The sequence below is a fragment of the Plasmodium relictum genome (genome assembly GCF_900005765.1).
Source record: "Plasmodium relictum strain SGS1 genome assembly, chromosome: 13".
In the NCBI taxonomy this organism is placed as follows: Eukaryota; Apicomplexa; class Aconoidasida; order Haemosporida; family Plasmodiidae; genus Plasmodium; species Plasmodium relictum.
Window position 1 is genome coordinate 1161147 of NC_041691.1, and position 21030 is coordinate 1182176.

Consider the following 21030-nt stretch of genomic DNA (forward strand, 5'->3'; position numbering starts at 1 on the left):
ATAATCATTATAACATTTTCACAGGAATGTAAAAAAAAAAAATGTATTAATAATATTAAGATAAAAAAATAAAAAGTTATAATAATATTAAGATAAAAAAATAAAAAGTTATAATAATATAAAAGAGTATATAATAAAAAAAGACAATAAATATTTACATATTTTTTAATTATTAGATATGAATTAAATATTACCAAATAAAAATATGCCAATCTCCAACCAACTTTCAGTAGAATAAATAATTTTATGATTTTCATCATACATCTCATTAATTTGTTTCTCTCTTTCTTTTGTTATCGACATAAACTTCTCTTTCATACTTATACAACTATTGTGCTTATTTTTTAATTTAAGAAGTTCAATTTTTGCTCCAGCTAATACTAATGGTTTGATTAAAATATTGTGTTTTTCACAAAACATAGTAACAATTTTACTATTACCTATTAAAATTGGTATATCAGCACTTAGCATAGCATCAATATCAAGTAAACTATCTCCGATGAAGCATGATAACTTATGATTTACCTTTGTAAGTAATGAGCATACTTTATTTTTTATTAGTGTTTTGTCAAAAACAGAAATTAAACTTACGTTTTCGACTTTATTCATTTGTGTGTACTTATTATATTTTATTTTAAGTTGATTATGCTTAAATTCTCCAGTATATTTTCTTTTTTCTTTATCATACATTTGCGATTTAGAATAATATATATTAAAATATTTTTTGAAAGAATTATAATAATTGCTTACTTTATTATTATTATTAAGTTGATTACATGATTTTTCATAATTTTTGCTATTGTAATGTTCTTCATATGCATTATTTGCATTATTTATATTATCTAATTTTTTTTCATAACTTAAATTATCTAGTTTAGTCAAAATATTATTAAGAGGAATCAAACATAGTTCTTTTTTTAAATTTAATGTGATTATATCAAAATAAAAGTTTTCGGCGTTTTTTTGCTTAAAACGAATTAGATTTAAAAAAACTTCTAAGAAATAATCATTTAATTCTAACTCTTCATATGCTTCATTAATTGCTTTGTTAATAATATCTACATTTACACCATTAAAAATATCATAATATGATAACAAAATAGAATATTTCATATTATAATCATCAATTAATTTAAGAAAATAATAATAGGAATCAGAATATACTTCCGATATATCATTCTTCTCTTTTAATTTACTTAAAAACATTTCTTCTTTAAGTGTAAACCATTGAGAAATCTTATGTAAATGATAAATTCTTTCTTCAGGAGGAAATTCTTTTTTATTTTTTAGTTGTTCAATTGTAATATTGTCAAAAAAATATATATCATCTTGTGTTAAATTAATTTCTTCTTTTTTGTTGTAATTATAATACTTTTTTAAAAGTTTAAAAAAAAAGGAGTAAGAATCTTTTTTGACAATAGTTTTATCAAAATCAATGCCTATATAGTAAAATTCATTTATACATTCTAAATAATGTTTTTTGTCTAAATAATTATCATTAAATAATTTTAAAAAATATTCCTTTTCTGCCTTCCAATCATTTACCCTATTATTATTAATAGTATTATCATTTATATTATTATTTGTAACTGTATCACAAGTAGATCCTTTATTTTCAATGTTATGTACATTTCCTTTAATAGTATTATTGAGATATTTTTCAAAAAACACATTGTCTATATTAAATTTAGCTTTCTCAAAAAAATAATGATGTAACTCATTATTACTCAAACATTTTTCTTTATTTTCATTTTTTGAGATTTTTTTTAAATTACTACTTCCAGATATATTTCTTTCTTTTTCATCAATATAATTATAACAAAAATTTTCATTTGCTAAAGGAAACTCAAAATATAAAGGAGAACTATCAAAAATACTACAGATTTTTTTAAAAATATTAATTTTTATAAATTTAAATTTTTCATTATCTATTAAATCATTATTGTTTTTTACAAATATTTCAGTGAAAAACAATCTTTCTAAAATAGTAGTATATTTCACTATATTGAAATCTTTTAAAATATCATTAAAGCCAAAATTACTTTTTAATTTCTCTTTTGATATAAAATATAACAACATTTCATTTAATTTCATGAAATCACAACCAGAATATTCATTAATGTATTTATAATATAAAATAAAATTATCTTCATCATCATTCTTATTATCATTTTTTTTTTTGTCTATATAATTTTCTACTTTCAAATTATTAAAAGACAATGAGCATGTATAATAAACATTTGAAAATACATATATACATGAATAAACACCATATAGTATATTTAAATAATTGTAGTTTTTGTTTTTACTTAAAAATTCAACTATGAAATAAACATATTTAATTAAGCTATTATGTGGAATATAATTTTCCTCATTATACAACTGTACATTTCTATATTTTGCTTTTTTTCTTAAAAGAATTAATTCTTCATAAATTCTAGATATCATTTCACTACATAACTTCATTAAATGCATATTTAAATTTTCATTTTTTAGTAAAACATATGAAAAAGTTTGTATATAACTATATAAGAAGTATAAATCTGAATCTATATATTTATGGAAATCTTTTTTTTCTAAGTAATTATAAGTTATTGAACGAGTAAATTTATTATGCAAACAAGCATAAAAGCTTTTCTCACAATATTTTCTTATCAAATACATATGAAAAAAGTTAACTAAGTTCTCATTTCTATCATTTATTGTATTATAATTCATAACAGTATTATAATAACTGCTTTTTTTGTAATTATTTATTACATTGTTATAATAACTGTGCTGAAAAATCGTTTTCTTTTTAAGCTCAGAATAAATCTTTTCTACATATCTTATAGAATTATTAAAATTTTTCAAAGAATTCTCAATATCATTATTACCACTATGTAAAAGATCAATATGTTTCTTCATATCCAACAGTATTTTCACATCTTTTTCAAACTCTTTTTCTCTAGTTATTCTTAATTTTTCTATTAGTAATTTTATATCTTTCATTCTTTTTTTCTTTTATAAATAATTTAATTGTATATTATTCAATCTATATAAAACCCTTCAATTAAGAATATATTTATTTATGTGTGTATGGGTATGTTTTAATTTGCATTTCTCTTTTTTTTCCCCTAATACATAGTTCTTAACTGTATTTATTTTTATTTTTTTATATGTGAAAACATTTAAAATATTTAATAGAGATTGAAATTATCTTTAACCATTACCATTTTAATGGTTCCATAATAACATTTTTTCCAATAATTTAAATACAAAAAAAAAAAAAAAAATTCCTATGCATGTATTGAAAAATAATATGCATGCTCTCCAATTGTATTTTTTTTATGTTTTCAATTAAAATATGAAAAATTTATTAAATGTGTTAGAACAATAAAATGCATATTTTTTTTAAATGGAAGTATTTTCATTATAGAAAAATAACTTTAAAGCTTTTCTTTTTTTTTTTTTTTTTTGATAGAAAAAAATACAAAATTGTCTTAAAAATTAGTTTATATTCTATTTTTTTTTTTTTTTTTCAGGGAATAATATTAAATTATAAATTTACGAATAAATTGTATTTAAAATGTATTTTTTTTTTTACTTCATTTTTTTTGAAGTGAACTTTAATTTTATATATTATTAAAGAGTATATTAAATTAAAAATAACAGTATACATTAAATATAAATAAGCATATTAATAAATTTTTATTGTATTAAGAATAAAAATTGTTTAAAATTATTAAAATGACAAAATAAAATTCCTCTATGTTACAAAACGTATATTAATAAAAGTCAAAGAAATACAGTTCGTTTTTTTTAGGAGTATAACAAAAATTTATTATTTCATTTTTTTTTTTTTTTTCACATTAATCTATATAATTTATTTCTTATTTAATTTTTAATTTATTTTTTTCTATGTTTTTTCTTTTTTTTTTTTTCTTGTAGAAACAAAAGCAACGTTAATAGACTTATATATGTATTTGTAAAAAATACAAATTGATAAAAAAAAAATGCTCAAGGAGAATAAGTTTGAATTTAAACGATATAAATTATAAATAAGAATATATAATATTTTATTTTACATTTTCCATCTATATAAATAAAAAATGTTCATCCTTTGATTTTTATTAAAATTCTAAAGCAAATTACACAAAAAAAAATAAAATTGAAATATCAAACATATGTATAATCTATATCCTTTGTAAATTATCGAAGATTTCAAGGAAAAAAAATGTCAAAAACAACTATTGTATTTTATCAAATTATAAATGATAAAGAAGATAAAAATTCACAAAATGCCTTTTATATTTCTAAGCCATTAAATGCAATTACATTATATGATATTAAAAATGAATTTCCGTTAATAGGAACATATCATTTCAGGTTTTTTTTTTTTTTTTTTTTTAAATCATTTAATATATATATTACTTTATTGTGATATAAAAGCTTAATGTTTCTTTATTAAAATATACATATATATAATTAACATTTTTGCTATCCTAATAAATTTCATATATAATTTGAGTTTAGATTTAAAATTCTTTATAATAACACTCATGTGTGGGTAGATATTAATGATGATTCTTCTTCCATTCCTAGTTTGAATTCTTGCATATATGCAAAAGTAAATAAAAAAAATTCCTTCACAACTTGAAATTTTTTTTTTTTTTTACATTATTATTTTTTTAATCTATTTTACTAAATACATTAATATTTAATGGTTTCATAGAAAAAAAAAAAGAATAACTTAGATTCTTTTTAATTCTTATTATGTGCCTATTATTAATTTTTTGTTTTCAATTTTCTATATTACTAATTTATTTTTAATATACATTTTTTTTTTATTTTGTTCAAATACAGGTGTTGAGATTAAGTTGGCTGGATCACAGAAAAGAAAAGGGAAATTTAAACGAAAAAAATTCAAGTGGACGAGATTATACAAAATCATATAAGAGCGACAAAGCAATTGCCGGAGTAAAAGAAAAAAATACAAATGATAATATTGAGATTAATAAATCAAAAAGTAATATTGACATGCTTTTATTTGAAACTACATCAAATAAATCTACTAATGCCAACATAAGCAAGAGAAATGGTAAATATATAAAAAAAAAAATATAAATAAAATTTTGAATATGCACTAATTGCATTTGTATATTTATATGTATTTTTTTTTATATCCAACTTTTTTTTTTTTTTTAGATGACACAAAAGATCAAAATTATTTTGATTTAATGTTTAATTAAATATTATTATGCTATTCTTTTTTTTTTTTTAATTACTTTCCCTTTTTTTTTTTTTTTTTTTTTTTTTTGTACATTGTTCCCAAATATCAAGGTTTTTTTGTTGATACATAAAAAATTTCAATATAAAAAAAAAAAAACACTAATAAAAATTTTAATTTCAAGAATAATTGAAAAATACAAAGATATATATTAATAATAAATAGCAACAATATTGGAAATAAATATTACCCTTATATGAAAGTTTATAACATACAACTCTAAAATTTTTGTTTTTATATATTTTATTTTTTTCTAAAAAGATTAATTAAATTCAGAATTCTATATAGAAATGTGTTTACGTTTTCATATTTTAAGATAATAAATTTTCTTTTTTTTTTAGTTAAAAATTAATTTAATATTATATTTTTTTCCTTATATATTTTATTAAATATTATTTAAGTGCATTTGTTTATTTATTTCTTTTAAATATGAATGCATTAATATTAGTAGGAGGATTTGGTACACGTTTAAGGCCGTTAACCTTAACAACACCAAAACCTTTAATTGATTTTTGCAATAAACCAATTTTAGAACATCAGATTTTTAACTTAACAAAATGTGGAATTACAGAAATAATTTTAGCAATTGCTTTTAAGCCCACAGATATAATAAATTTTATAAAAGAACTAGAAACAAAATATAAGGTTAAAATTTCTTACTCGATTGAAGAAGAACCATTGGGAACTGGAGGGCCTATAAAACTTGCTGAAAATTATTTAAATAAATATGATGATTTTTTTGTTTTCAATTCAGATATTATTTGTTCATTTCCACTTAAAGAGATGATGACTTTTCATAAACAAAATAACTCGCAGTTGACAATATTAGTAAAATTAAAAAAAATAACATAAAAAAAGAAAAAAATAAATAAAAATTTTATATAAAAAAAGGTTGGTAATTAATACCTATATATATACACATATATATATTTTTTTTTTTTTAAGGTAAAAGAAGTTGAGAATCCTAAGTCATATGGTGTTGTAATAACTGAGGATAAAAAAATTACAAAATTTGAAGAAAAACCAGTAGTTCCTAAATCAAGTTTGATAAATGCAGGAATTTATATATTAAACAAAAACATTTTAAATCTAATTCCTAAAAAACATACTTCATTGGAAAAAGAAATATTTCCAAAGCTAGCAGATGAGGGTATCTTATACTTTTACAAATTAAATAAATTTTGGGCAGATATTGGTAGACCTTTAGATTTCTTAAGAGGTCAAGAATTATATTTAAAAGATTTAGAAGAAAAAAAAAATTTACACGATTATTTGTGTATATGCTATAATATAAAAGAAGAAACTGAATTAAAAAACTGTAACAAAAAAAATTTATATATAACTTTTGAAAATGCTGAAGAATTAAATAAATTTATTGAAAACAAAGATAATTTTTTCAACGACTTTTTACTTCATACAAAAATTGAAGGAAATGTATTAATATCATCCAAAACAGAAATTAAAAAGAATTGTGTACTGGGAGATAATGTCGTATTAGGTGATAATGTGACAGTAGGAGAAGGTTGTCGAATAAAAAATTCTTGTGTTATGAGTAACTCTACAATCAATTCCTACTCATATATTGAAAAATCTATAATTGGATCAAAGTCTCATGTAGGCAAATGGTCACGTATTGAAGGATTAAGTGTTTTGGGAGAAGGTGTTATTTTAAAATCAGAAATTTCTTTGAACAATACTTTTATTCTTCCATTTAAAGAGGTTAATGATTCTATATATGAAAAAGGTGCAATAATAATGTAAAAGATATGATAAACTATAAAAGAATAAGAAAATAGAATGTAAAAGAAAACTAGCTTAAAAATGTAAAAAAAAAAAAAAATTTAAAGCTAATACAATTTTAATATATATTATATTTTTTTATCATGGAAAAATTTTGTCTAATTTTTTTTTTCCTATTAATGTTTAGTAAATTTTTATGGAAAATGTTTCTTTTTTGTGTGTATATATTTTTTTTTTTTTTATATTTTGAAAATGCGCTATAAAAAAAAATTTTTTTTTTTTTGATACAATAGTAAATTTTCATTTTTTTTTTATTGAAACAATAAGATTTTATTTTATGATTAACGATAAAATGAGGGATTACTTAGTTAAATATGATAAATATTTAAAGTATGATGTCTCTATAATTGTAGAAAATGAGGAAGAAAAAAATAAAAATTTAAAGGATGAAAAAAATACAAAAGATAAAAATATTGTAAGAGTTATTGAAGAAATAAGAAAGAATTTAAAATCCAATGTACCATATAAAAACGATAGTAAAAATATTTTCTTCAATGATCCTATTTATCATTTTTTCCCTAGCAAAAGTACAAAAATAAAAAATGTAGAGAGTATCTCCTATGTTTCTAGAGTTGCAAATAAAGAAGATACATTAATATGCATTAAAAAAATTTATGAGGTTATTGCTAATATGTATGCAGAAAATTTTGTAATAAAAGAAGATTTTTTAAATGATCTATTAAATATTTTTATGGAATTATGCAGACAGGTTTTTATTTATTAATTTTAAAAAATTATTAAAATGAATTATGAATTTAATATATATATATATATATAGGTTTCAGTTATGTGCTTCCAAAGAGGATTCATTTTAAAACAATTGTTCAATTATAATGTTATGTTGCTAAATCAATATCATAAATTAGTCAAGTATAAAATATTTCAAAAAAATTAAAAATTTTATGAAAATTTTTTTGTAAAAGAAATGAATATGAAATAAATGAAATAACAATATATAATAAAATATATTAGTTCGTAATAAAAAAATTTTTTCTTATTTATGTTTTTTTACTTCGCATTTTTTAACCTTTTCAGATCATCTTTAACATTTAATATAAAGAAACAAATAAAACAGAACGAAATATTAAATAATTTAGGTAATGAAATAGAAATAAAAAGAAATGCAATTAATTCATTGAAAATGAAAATAATAAGTACCGAAGAAATGATTGAAAGTGAAACCATAAATGCAAAAAAGGAACTATCTGAAGTATTAAGCTTCATTAATAAAAAAAAGAAAGAGAAAAGAAAATTTATCATAGAAATATATTAAATTTTTATTTTTTATTTTTATAGGTAAATATAGTATATCAAAATAAAATAGACAAGTTGAAAAAGAATAATCAAAGAAAAAAGGATGAATTTACAAGAATATTACAGTTATAAAAAAAAAAAATAAATATAAAATCAATTTTTTTTTTTTAATTTTTTTACTGTATAAATGAAATTTGCTTATATAATTGAAAAATTTTCAATATTCCGAAAAATAAAAAGTTTTTTAAATTTTAAAAATAAGTACATAAAAAAAATTTAAATATCTTGTGAAAAATAAAAAAAATTCTTACGACCTATAATAAAAAAATCTACAATTAAAACATTTCTATTAAGAGAACAACTAAAACAATAAGGAGGCTATTGCTTATAGTTAAGAAAAATGAACCTCCACTATCATCACCTTTAATATTTTCTTCAGTTATATGTTCTTCCCCTAGTTCTGTATATATCTCTTTATCATTGTTATCATCTCCATCATTGTTATCATCTCCATCATTGTTATCATCTCCATCAGTGTTATCATCTCCATCAGTGTTATCATCTCCATCAGTGTTATCATCTCCATCAGTGTTATCGTCTCCACTTTCTTTTTTAATAATTTTAATTAAATCATCCAAATTTTCATTATCTTCATCTTCTTGTTTAATAATTTTAAAAATATCTTTTAAATCGTCATCTATATCTTCCTTTTCAATGGAATTAATGAGTCCTATAGGCTCATCTTCACCTTTAATAGTAACATTATCAACTATTTCTCCTTTTTTATTTTCATCGTTATTTTGTTCATTTTTATCATCTATTATTTCATTTATATAATTTAAAATTTCATTATTTAGATATTTATCATCATCTAAATTTTCATCATCTGTTTCATTTTGAAGTCTTTTTTCATTTTCATTGTTTTTTAATTTGTCTAATTCATTAAGTAAATATCCATCCATTAATTCTTGTTGTTCACTTGAAAGTTCTTCTTGCTTCTCACTTTCTATTTCACCTTCAATCATTTCTTCATTATCTTTTTCATCGGTTTCATTTTCTTTCTTATCTTCTTTTTCATCTTCAATAATTTCTTCATTATCTTTTTCATCGGTTTCATTTTCTTTCTTATCTTCTTTTTCATCTTCAATCATTTCTTCATTATCTTTTTCATCGGTTTTACTTTCTTCAATATCTTCTTTTTCATCTTCAATCATTTCTTCATTATCTTTTTCATCGGTTTTACTTTCTTCAATATCTTCTTTTTCATCTTCAATCATTTCTTCATTATCTTTTTCATCGGTTTNTTTTGAAGTCTTTTTTCATTTTCATTGTTTTTTAATTTGTCTAATTCATTAAGTAAATATCCATCCATTAATTCTTGTTGTTCACTTGAAAGTTCTTCTTGCTTCTAATCTTCTTTTTCATCTTCAATCATTTCTTCATTATCTTTTTCACCGGTTTCATTTTCTTTCTTTTCTTTTTCATCTTCAATCATTTCTTCATTACCTTTTTCATCGATTTCATTTTCTTTCTTATCTTTTTTTTCATCTTCAATAATTTCTTCATTATCTTTTTCATCGGTTTTACTTTCTTCAATATCTTCTTTTTCATCTTCAATAAATTCTTCATTATCTTTTTCATCGGTTTCATTTTCTTTCTTATCTTCCTTTTCATCTTCAATAATTTCTTCATTATTTTCTTCATCTGTTTCACTTTCTTCAATATCTTCTATTTCATCTTCAGCCATTTCTTCATTATCTTCTTTTTCTTCTTCACTCATTTCTTCATTATCTTCTTTTTCATCTTCAATAATTTCTTCATTATCTTCTTTTTCGTCTTCAATTATTTCTTCATTATCTTCATCTGTTTTACTTTCTTCAATATCTTCTTTTTCGTCTTCAATAAATTCTTCATTATCTTTTTCATCGGTTTCACTTTCTTCAATATCTTCTTTTTCGTCTTCAATTATTTCTTCATTATCTTCATCTGTTTCACTTTCTTCAATATCTTCTTTTCCATCTTCAATAATTTCTTCCTTATCTTCTTTTCCATCTTCAATAATTTCTTCCTTATCTTCTTTTTCATCTTCAATCATTTCTTCATTACCTTTTTCATCGGTTTCATTTTCTTTATCTTCTCCATCTGTTTCATCTTTTTCTTTGTCTTTTATTGAGTCATTTCCATCCTCCTTTGCTTCTTTTTCTTCAGAGGATTCATCTATTTTATTTAAGAATTCAAAAGTACTTGATTGGCTTCCAAAAACTTCATCATCTTGTTTATCTTCTGGTGTAATCAAATCAAGATTTTTATTAATTATTTTTTCTTTTTCAATAAAAATGCCATCTAAATTATTACTTCGTGCTATATCATATAGTATGGCATACTTTTCTTTTTCTTTATTAATTTCTATTTCTTTTTCCTTTACTAGTTTATAACCTTGATATAACAATACCTTAAGCTTATTTATTATTCTCATACTACTCCATGCATTTTTATTATCTCCAACTGTATTCAAATGGTGAACAATATTTACAAGTACATTACCCATATTTTTTTTTGAAGAATAATAATTATCTTTTAAGATAACTTTCAAATTTTTAAGATTTAATTGATTTTTATAGCAATATGCTTTAATACATCTTGCTTGAGTATCAAAAGTTTCATTTTTTCCTATGTATAATGCTTTTAACCTTTGTAATATTTTATTTCTTAATTCCTTTATTTTAATTTTTTTTTCTTCTATTTCTAATTTTTCTAACTCTTTTAACTCTCTCAATTCTTCTTCACTTAATTTTTTTTTTTCATCCATTTCTTCAAAATTCAATGAACTGAAATCAGGAGTATATTTAAAGAAAATTTCAGAAGAAATCATACCATTATTATGAGGAAAAACTCCATAATTTAATATATCATCTGAATCTTCATCAACTATTTTTAGTGCATACGATTCTGCTTCATTACATACATAAATGTACTTTTTCCTTAGTTCATTAATTTTGCTTTCTACTTTTTCTAGTTTACGCAAATTTAATTTCAAGTGGTATAAAAGCTTCAGTTTTATAGTATTTAAATTAGAACTATTGGAGTCTTTTATTTTAAGAGTATCAACAAGGAAATCAAAATAAAGTGAGTGATTTGCACTTCTTTTATTTTCGTTGTATTTATCTTCCAATAAATCTTGAATATCAGAAGATTCATATTTTTTATCGATAATACCATAAATAGCATCTGCTAGTTTTTTAAAAATAATATTCTTTTTTGAGAATTCCTTCTTTATTTTAATTGATAAATTGTTTTTTTTCTTCACCAAATTACATTTAATATTAAAATATGCTTTCATTACTTTTTTGTTATTTAAATATAATAAAAATTCTTTATTAGCTTTCTCATTTTCATCTTCACATTCACTTTCGTCTTCATTTTTATTTTTCTGTTCAACTTCATTTGAATCATCTTCATTCTCTTTTTCTTTTTCTTTCTCTTTTTCATCTTCTCCTTCTCCTTCTCCTTCTTCTCTTTCTTCTCCTTTTCCTTCTCCTTCTTCTTCTTCTCCTTCTACTTCCACTTCTTCTTCTTCTCCTTCTACTTCCACTTCTTCTTCTTCTCTTTCATTTCCATCTTCTATTTCTCTGTTGCATACTACACTCAATGAAACGTAAGAATTGTTGATATAACAAGAGTTATCTTCACTTTGTACCGATTCTGGTAATTCAAATGGGTTTATAATACATTCTTTTTTGCCATCACATTTTTTTCGTATATGGCTAGAAATATCTTTTAGTTTTATTTCACAAAAAGGGGAATGTAGAGTAGCACTTTTTACATTTATGATACCGTTTTTACATACAACTGGATCATTATTTTTATTTTTTATAAAAAAAGAATATTGAACATAAAGTTCCTCTAATAAAAATGAAGTACCTATTAAGCACGTAGTTGACGTTTTCACTTCGTTTATATTGGAATCTACGCATTCATCAATTTCTATACTATTTTTATTTCTCAAAGACAGAGAATTTTTTTTTTTATTTTTATAATCAAAATAATATAAGCATTTGCTACCAGAACATTTTTTTTCTATCTCCTCTAAGCAATTTTTATGTATAACTTGACTTTGTTCATTCATGCATTGTACTTCACAGTGTAAGATGTACAAATGCCCAACTGAGCAACTAATAGAAAGAAAAAAAAAAAAAAATGTTTATTATCAATATATATATATTTTTTCCATTCTTCAGAATTATTTATAATAATAAAATTATCATTCATTTATGTAAATCGTTTTTTTTTTTTTTTACTTCAAAGAATTTTCTTCTCCAAATTTAATTACATCAATGTATACAAGGCAATTTATAGAAGATATAAAAATTGCCAATAAAATATTAAAACAAAAAAAAATAATTTTCATTCTATTACTAAAATATAAAGCACCAACATATAAAGAATTATAGCAAATTAGCTATAATAAAATGATTGCGTATAATAATAAAAAAAAAAAAATTTAAAAGATCTTAAATTTCAAAATAAAATAATAAATATAGAAAATTCTAAATACTATAAAACAATATATCCTTGTAAATGGTATTATATAACAAAAAATTTTAAAATATATAAAAAAAAAGTTACATCTTTTAATTATTTTTTTTCCTTTTTTATATTTATCTATTAAATAATTAAAAATAGTTTAATTAAAAATTATTAAAAAATTAAAAACTCATATTAGTACCTATAAGGAACATATTTTTATTAAATGAAATCACAAAATCGCACTTATAATATGATAAATAAATAAGTTTATATATATTTAATCCCTTTTATTTTTTACTTAATTTTAATAAAATTTTAGCAACGTCAGATAAGAAAAATTTTACTCTAGATTATTTTCATCTTTATTAAGAAGTATAAAGTACATGCATTCATGCATGCATATAAATAAGTGAAAATATAAAGAAATCTTTTTTTTTAAATATTTTTGTTGATTTTAATGAAAACTTTCTAGATATTATCAATATAGAAATATTTTTATTTGTAATTTTTATACATTCTGCCAATATACATATATTTATTAAAAATTTTTTTGAAAATCAAATATTTCCTATATTATTACTTTTTATATATTTTAGTATTTTTCCTTATTTCAAATTAGTTTTTCATTTCAGAAATATCATAATTTTAATACATTCAATAACTTTTATATGTAATTATCATAAAAGTATCTTAAAGCACATGCGTGTTTTTATTTATATAAAAATTTATCAGAAATATATTCTTTGCCTATTTCTACAAAAAAATAAAATTTTAAATTTAAAATAAAAAAAAATATCTTAGATTTTATAATTAATTTATTAAAAATCGTGCATGTAATATGTTTTGTTGTTTTTTGAATTATTACAAAAGTATATAAACTATCACAATTTTTTTCAGAAAAAAGGTAAAATATTAAAGAAATTAATATTAATATACATAAAATTATGCAAATATTATTTTAATTATATATGAAATATAAATAATCATTTCTTTAAAAAAAATACAATTAAAATTATATTAAATGAAACATTTATTTTAATGAATTTAAAAAATTCACTACATCTTTTTCGTTAGTAGGGTTCATTTATTTTAATTTTATTGGATATCGTATATTTATATTTTTGTAAAATATTCCTATGTTTTATAGAAAAATATTCGTATTCTAAGTAGAAAAAGGGAATTAAAATTAGTTGTGTAAGCATAAATTTTTTTATCTTTTTGGGTAATTCACTAATAAAAAAGAAAAAAGATAAAATCTCCTACATATATAACTTCAATAGAACAGGAAACTACAAAATATGTACAAAAAATGAAGTATCATTTAATAAATATTACGATGATACTTAAATAATGATTGAATGACAATATTTTTTTACTTTTTTTTTTAATAAAAATGACACATTTATAAAACTCATTTGAATAAGTTGTAGATTTTATTTTTAAAATATTCTTATTGTTTTTAAAACTTTATAATAAAATTAATAATAGAAATGTGATATAAGTAGTTAGTACATCCAAATATATAATGAATATAATTTTAAATAAGTTCATCAAATTGATTCCATGTGCTTAGAAAATTATTTCTTAAATTTATAAAAATAATTATCAGCAAATAATATCTATCGTATATTTCTTACTGTTATTTTTTTTTTTTTTTAATTTAGAAAAACTACATTATAAATTAAAATGAAAAATATATATATATTTGATAAGAATATTATTTATTAAAATATTGAAGTATATTATAGATATTGAAAAAAAAAAAAAAAAAGAGCATTTTAAAATTTTAATTACTATTTTAAATGATAGAAATGTTAAGATTTCTCTAAAGTTTTATTTTTTCAAATTTTTCATATATTTTTTTTTTGTTGTAAATTAACTTTCAAATAATGAGAAATAAAAAGCATTTGTTTTATGTGGAAAATACAAAGTAGGAATTTTAAAGATGAGATCAAAATTCTGTTTTAATATGATATTTGAATTTTTCGTTGTATATATTTAAAAAATTAAATATGCTCAAAGAAAAATACTTTAATAATGATGAGATATATTTTTCAGTTATTTATTTTATTTTTTCTATCTTTTTTTTTTTTCATCTATCTTTGTAATTTATTTTCTTTAAATTGAAAAATAAGGAAAAAATAAAAAAGAACAAATATTATGAAGAAACAAGGGCAACGAATAATAATATTACAAAAAATAAATTTATTAATATCTTTATAGGATAAAATATTTTAATTATAAAAATAAAAAAAAAAATAAAAAATGAATTATTTTAATAATTCAGAAAGCAATAATAAAGGAATAAAAGTAATTAATGATAATATTTCAAATAACTCAAATTGTAGATCTTTGAAGGAGAAGGAAAATGAAAATATGAAGAAATGTAATAGTTTAAAAGAATTTTTGAAAAGTAATAGAAAAAATATATATGAATACATAAATTTTAATAACGATATTAATAACACTTGCTCAATGGATATAGGAGGAACATTAATAAAAATAGTTTATTCAAATGATAGATGTGTATATGATGAAAATGAAAGTACTTACAATAAAAATTTACAAATAAAAATTGGGATAAATAAATATATATTTTTTAAATTCTTCAAGATTCATGAACTAGAAGAAGCAATGAACTTTTTACTTAAAAATGACTTAATTAAAAATAAAATAATATTAACAGGTGGAGGGTCCCATAAATATTATTATACTATAATAGAAAAAATAATACTTCATAAAATAATTAAGGAAATAACATTTTCTAATAGTAAGTTATATATATCAAAAAAATATTACTGTGAAAAATCCTCAACATTACATGTAGAAGTTTATTTAAATAATTATGATAATGAAAAAAATATATTTAACAAGAAAATTCTTAATGGAATAAAATGTGAATCAGTTAAAATATATTTATCTAAATCAAATAAAGATAAAATAGGCAATATAGAAATTGAAAATTATAAACAAAAAAAAAATAATGAGCATAATGACTACTTGAATGATATTAAAAAAGATGTAAAAAATAATTTAGAAAAGGAGTATTCTAAGAATAATTTTCATAGCATTTATAATGATAATAATGTAAGAAGTAATAATAATTATATTATTCTTAATAAAACTGATAATATTAATGATAGTGATAACAATAGTGAACATATAATCTTTAATGGAGAACCTATTTTAGAGTGCTCTAGAAGAGATGAAATGAAATGTATTGTAAATGGAATTCACGTTTTATTTAATGTAAAGAATTCAATGGTAAGATATGATTTTTTATTTAAAACTGAAGTTTCAGTAAAAATTAAACCTCCTTTGCATCCTTTTATAATTGCAAATATAGGATCAGGAGTTTCTATTTTAAAATCAGAGGATTTCGGAAATTATAAAAGAATAGGAGGAACAGCAATTGGTGGAGGAACATTTATGGGATTAGCACAAATGATATTTGGAAAAATTACTTTTGATGAATTAATAAAGATAGCTGAAAAAGGAATATCGGAATTAGACTTAAAAGTCAATAATTTATGGGAAGATACACCTGATAGTAGTTTAAGTGAGCAAGCTTTGGGAAGTATTTTTGGATATATCAGTCATATTTATAAGAAAAACAAAAGTTGCAAAAGCAATGAATTTAATCAGCATATAGCTAAAAGTTTAGTTTTATTGGTTTCACATAATATTGGAAACTTTTTATATTTATTTGCCAAAATTCATAATGTACGAAGGTAAAATTTTTTAAAAAAATTAATAAACACAATAAATAAATATATATTTATGTACATAGAAAATATTAATTACTAGAAATGTCATTTTTTTTTTCTTTTTGCAGAATTTTTTGCTCTGGTAAATATATAAGTAATTATGAATATATTATGAAGTCATTATCAAATGGTGTGTATTATCACTACCTTAATTATCATTCCAAAATAAGCAAGTCAGGTAATTTAGTAAATGAAAAAGTTATGGAAAATATATTTACAGCTACATATGAAAAAGAAGAAAATATATTAAAAAATTTGCATTATTCTAATAAGCATCTAAATACTTGTCTTTCTTGTGATTGTGTAAGAAAAAAAGCTGCATATGTTTTTATTACCATTATGTGATTTTTCTGTATATTTAAATATACATAAATGCATACACATATGAAGAAATATTGATAAATATATGCAAATATATTGAAATATATATAAAAACAGGAATATATTGATACATAAAAAATTACATTATTTAGTTACCTATTTATATACACATTTTATAATATATTTCCTTTCATTTTTAATATATTGATTAAAATAGTTATGAATATTAAGTTTTTTTTTTTTTTTTAAAGCGTTAAAAATTTCATTTTTTCAATTTTTAACTGTATAAATTTTTTGTTATTACATTGTAATTAATTAAAATTCGTCATATTTTAATAAATATTAAAACTTTTTTTTTTTTTAGGATAAAAATAAAAATGTGAATGACAATTATTTGCCTGAGGTTTTATTCCTTAAACATGATGGTTATTTAGGCGCTATTGGATGTTTTTTTTCATAATTTATCTTTTTGTTTTATGTGCATTTAAGTATGTATATATATTAAAGAATTTTTAACATATATAACTATTTAACTTTTTTTTGTTATTTAATTTTTTTAACATAAATTTTATGATTCAAAAAATTATATAATTTTAAATTATGAAGTTATAGTATTTTTTTTTTTTTTTTTTGCTTAAAAATAATTTACCTTTTATAATTATCAAATAAAAAAATAAATAATTTTTTTTATTTACGTACTTAAATGTGCAAATTTCTTTGATATATTAAATTTTTTTTTTTTCTTTTTTTAATATTTTTTAATTTTTTTTTCTTTCTAATCATATACATAATTTCATATATTATATATTTTGCACCTTTGAATTTTTTTTTTTTTTTTTTCTTCCTTTTTTAAAGATAAATAATAAAATTTTAATTTTAAACATAAATAGAAATGATATCTTTTTACTAATTTATAAATATTAACTTTTTTTATAATTTACATTAATGAATTACGACAATTTTTAAATTAATAAAAATGAAGAATAAAAAGATAATTTAAAAGTAGGAAAAAATATTAAGAATGGTAGAAGAAAATTAGAACATATATTTAATTATTTATCTTAACCTAAATTAAAAAAATATATATGTATAAAGGTTTACGAAAATATATATACTTATTAAAATATACTTTTATATTGGTTGAAATAATAATATAAATGAAATATATAAGAAATTAACAAAAAGAGCTAACTCATTTTACATAAATAAGTACATAAATACAAAGGGAAAACAAATAATATTATTTAGAAAAAGTAGGGTAAATATGATTAACTTCACTATAATATTTTTATGTATTTATCATTTAATTTTATCATTATTAGGATCATTATTTTTTGAAAATTACTTATTTAAGGATTTTGAAAATAGCTTCAGTTTAGTAAAAGTAATTTTTTGTTTTTCTTTTGTTCTCTGTCTATCATTGTTATCTATGATCTTATTTGAGATATTAGGCTTTATAACTACTACATTAAAGTTATTTATATGGTATATTGATATAACTCTTTTGATTTTATTTATTTATTTAATTATTCCTGTTAGCTTAATATATACATATATTACGTATGAAGATGAAAAAGTTTCAAGGAGTTTATTCAAATTTAAATATTTTTACACTATTTTAACTAAAATGAAGCATAAAAAAATTAATGAACTTGAAGAAGATAAAAAAAATTTTATGAGAAGATTAGTTTACATTAGTGAAGACTTAATCTCAAAAATGAAAAATTATAATAGGAAAATAAAAAAGCGAAATAAGCAAAAAATTCTTAAATTTTTTATAGGATGTCTTTTTTTCTTACCTATTATTTGGTTTACCTTTTATAAAATATCAATGATTACATTAAAAAACAACAGTGATGTTTATGAGAAATCAGATATGTATAATATAGGAACTATTTTACAAGAAAAATTCAATAAAATAAATAAAGAGTTAAATGAAGAATACGATATAAATAATGAAAAAACAAATAATTCACCATTTATTAAAATAATGAAAAATTTACTTATTTATATATCTGTTACAGGAATGACTATAGTTAGTGCACTTTCAGCTTTTACTAGTTTATATTCCCCGTATACAAATATAAGTAATTTTTTTTTTTTTGTTACCATTAATAAAGTTAAAATAATTGAAAAAAAAATTAAATTCATAACAGATGAATTATCATCAAAGAAAAAAATGTTGTTATTATATGAAAACCCTCATTTAATTAATAGTTATTTTAAAAATATGAATGAACCTACCTTTAACAATAAGGGAGATATTTATACGAATGCAAATAATAATTACAAAGAGGAAATAGAATTTGAAGATTTAGCTACTTACACAGATAACATTACACATAAGGATAAATATAAAATGAATACAAATAATAATTTAAATTTTAATGAAAATATTAATATATGTAATATTCATAATACTAATGATATGCATAATAATAGTATAGACCATTGCTACGGTCGTTTCACACATAATATTAGTCCTTTTGATAATTTACAAAATAATTTAAATTATAATACATGTCAGGAAGAATCATTGTATAATAATAATGATAGTTTGAATCATGAAATTATCCAAAATGAAAATAATTTTGAGTATGATGATAAAAAAAGAAAAGAAAAATCTGAATATGCATGTTTTAATAGGTTTAAAAAATGTAACTTATATTTGGATAGTCATAAATCTATTTACAAGGATATATATGAAACATTTATGAAAAAAGAAAAGAATTTTGATAATTTATTTAATATAAATGAAGATATATATGATATGAAAGAAATTGAAATGATAGAAAAAAAGGAATCAAAATTAATAGAAAAAAACGATGAATTTAATGAAACATACATTGATAGAATAATAATGAGCACAAAAGAAAATTCTAATAATAAAATAACAACACCATTTGAGAAAAGTATTAGTAGTAGTAACTCCTTATTTAAAAGAAATGTTAAATCAGATAATTTATTCGAAAATAAACATGTAAATTATAAAAGAAAATTTATTTTTTTTAAAACCAAAGATAATTTTGATGAAAAAAGTGGCACAAAAGAGGAAAATGATTCTGGAGCAGGAAAAAATAAATCCTTTTTTTATAAATATACTGTTTATTCTTTTAAAAAGATATTTCAGAATTATGATACTTTGCCCCATAATGTTACAAATAAAGAAAATGTGAATTTAAATAAAAATTATATTTCTGCATTTCTTTTCAATAGTTTTCATAAACCTTATAAAACTTTTCATAGTGTGAAGGAATTTTTTATGGGAAAAAAAAGAAATATTAATAAAAAAAAAAAGGAAATATTAATTCAAGATATAAAAGCTTTAGAATATATGGTGAAGAAATTATACTTTTTATTAGATGAAGTTATAAAAGAACAAATACGAGTGAATCACAGTACTACTTTTTTTGGTATATTATTGTATTTATTAGGAATAATCATGTCGATATTATGTTTATATAAAATTATAAAAACATGCTACATTATATATATGATAGAAATTCACTATAGATTTATTTCCACTTATAGTAATGGACATGTGTTAATGCTATTTTATGCAAAAAATATGAATATTTCAATCATAAATGAATTGAAAAATGTTCTTCATATAGTTAACATAAATATTAATTTAGATAATTATGTTATTTCTATAACATCTATATTATTATTATGTTTTATTTTTACTAATTTAAAAACATTTATGGAAAAGATCATAAAATTAAGATATTCAACAAAATCATCTTTATATTCTAATTTAGCTATCCTGTTAATGTGCGAGATAATGGATTTATATTTTTCTGCTTATTGTATACAATTATTTGATTATTTACCAATTAAAGAGAAGATTAAAATGCTTTATATATTTTTTAATAATAATTTATTAAATTTATTTAAGTTAAAATATCATTTTGATTTTGTTTATGTTATATCCTTGTTTGTTTCTTTAATTTTAATTAAATTTCATCATAAGCATAGAACAGAGCAATTTAAAGAAATATAAAATTTGTGAATATAATAATTATAATAATAATAATGAAATTGATATCACTAATTTTTTTTTCTTTTTTAATTATGTTTTAAAATAAATTA

At 19.5% G+C, this 21030-nt stretch overlaps 7 protein-coding genes across 7 annotated transcripts; 5 read left to right on the top strand and 2 right to left on the bottom strand.

Moving 5' to 3' along the window:
• Window positions 1–183: 183 nt before the first annotated feature.
• On the bottom strand, window positions 184–2991 carry PRELSG_1329900 (conserved Plasmodium protein, unknown function; the record flags this gene model as incomplete). Its single annotated transcript, XM_028678830.1, has 1 exon — window positions 184–2991. The coding sequence occupies one exon, from the start codon at window positions 2989–2991 to the stop codon at window positions 184–186; it is 2808 nt and encodes a 935-aa protein (XP_028535937.1).
• A 1225-nt stretch (window positions 2992–4216) lies between these two features.
• Window positions 4217–5231, top strand: PRELSG_1330000 (conserved Plasmodium protein, unknown function; the record flags this gene model as incomplete). The annotated part of the gene is made up of 4 exons (XM_028678831.1): window positions 4217–4368; window positions 4516–4609; window positions 4846–5080; window positions 5188–5231. 4 exons carry the CDS (start codon window positions 4217–4219, stop codon window positions 5229–5231), a joined length of 525 nt encoding a protein of 174 aa, XP_028535938.1.
• A 467-nt stretch (window positions 5232–5698) lies between these two features.
• Window positions 5699–7030, top strand: PRELSG_1330100 (mannose-1-phosphate guanyltransferase, putative; the record flags this gene model as incomplete). The annotated part of the gene is made up of 2 exons (XM_028678832.1): window positions 5699–6097; window positions 6215–7030. 2 exons carry the CDS (start codon window positions 5699–5701, stop codon window positions 7028–7030), a joined length of 1215 nt encoding a protein of 404 aa, XP_028535939.1.
• A 331-nt stretch (window positions 7031–7361) lies between these two features.
• On the top strand, window positions 7362–8455 carry PRELSG_1330200 (dynein-associated protein, putative; the record flags this gene model as incomplete). The annotated part of the gene is made up of 4 exons (XM_028678833.1): window positions 7362–7778; window positions 7848–7939; window positions 8105–8279; window positions 8366–8455. The coding sequence occupies 4 exons, from the start codon at window positions 7362–7364 to the stop codon at window positions 8453–8455; spliced, it is 774 nt and encodes a 257-aa protein (XP_028535940.1).
• Window positions 8456–9731: 1276 nt separating this feature from the next.
• On the bottom strand, window positions 9732–12731 carry P113 (surface protein P113, putative; the record flags this gene model as incomplete). Its single annotated transcript, XM_028678835.1, has 2 exons — window positions 9732–12495; window positions 12622–12731. The coding sequence occupies 2 exons, from the start codon at window positions 12729–12731 to the stop codon at window positions 9732–9734; spliced, it is 2874 nt and encodes a 957-aa protein (XP_028535941.1).
• Window positions 12732–15115: 2384 nt separating this feature from the next.
• On the top strand, window positions 15116–17398 carry PANK (pantothenate kinase, putative; the record flags this gene model as incomplete). The annotated part of the gene is made up of 3 exons (XM_028678836.1): window positions 15116–16581; window positions 16686–16920; window positions 17303–17398. 3 exons carry the CDS (start codon window positions 15116–15118, stop codon window positions 17396–17398), a joined length of 1797 nt encoding a protein of 598 aa, XP_028535942.1.
• Window positions 17399–18202: 804 nt separating this feature from the next.
• On the top strand, window positions 18203–20941 carry PRELSG_1330500 (conserved Plasmodium protein, unknown function; the record flags this gene model as incomplete). Its single annotated transcript, XM_028678837.1, has 1 exon — window positions 18203–20941. The coding sequence occupies one exon, from the start codon at window positions 18203–18205 to the stop codon at window positions 20939–20941; it is 2739 nt and encodes a 912-aa protein (XP_028535943.1).
• Window positions 20942–21030: the final 89 nt, after the last annotated feature.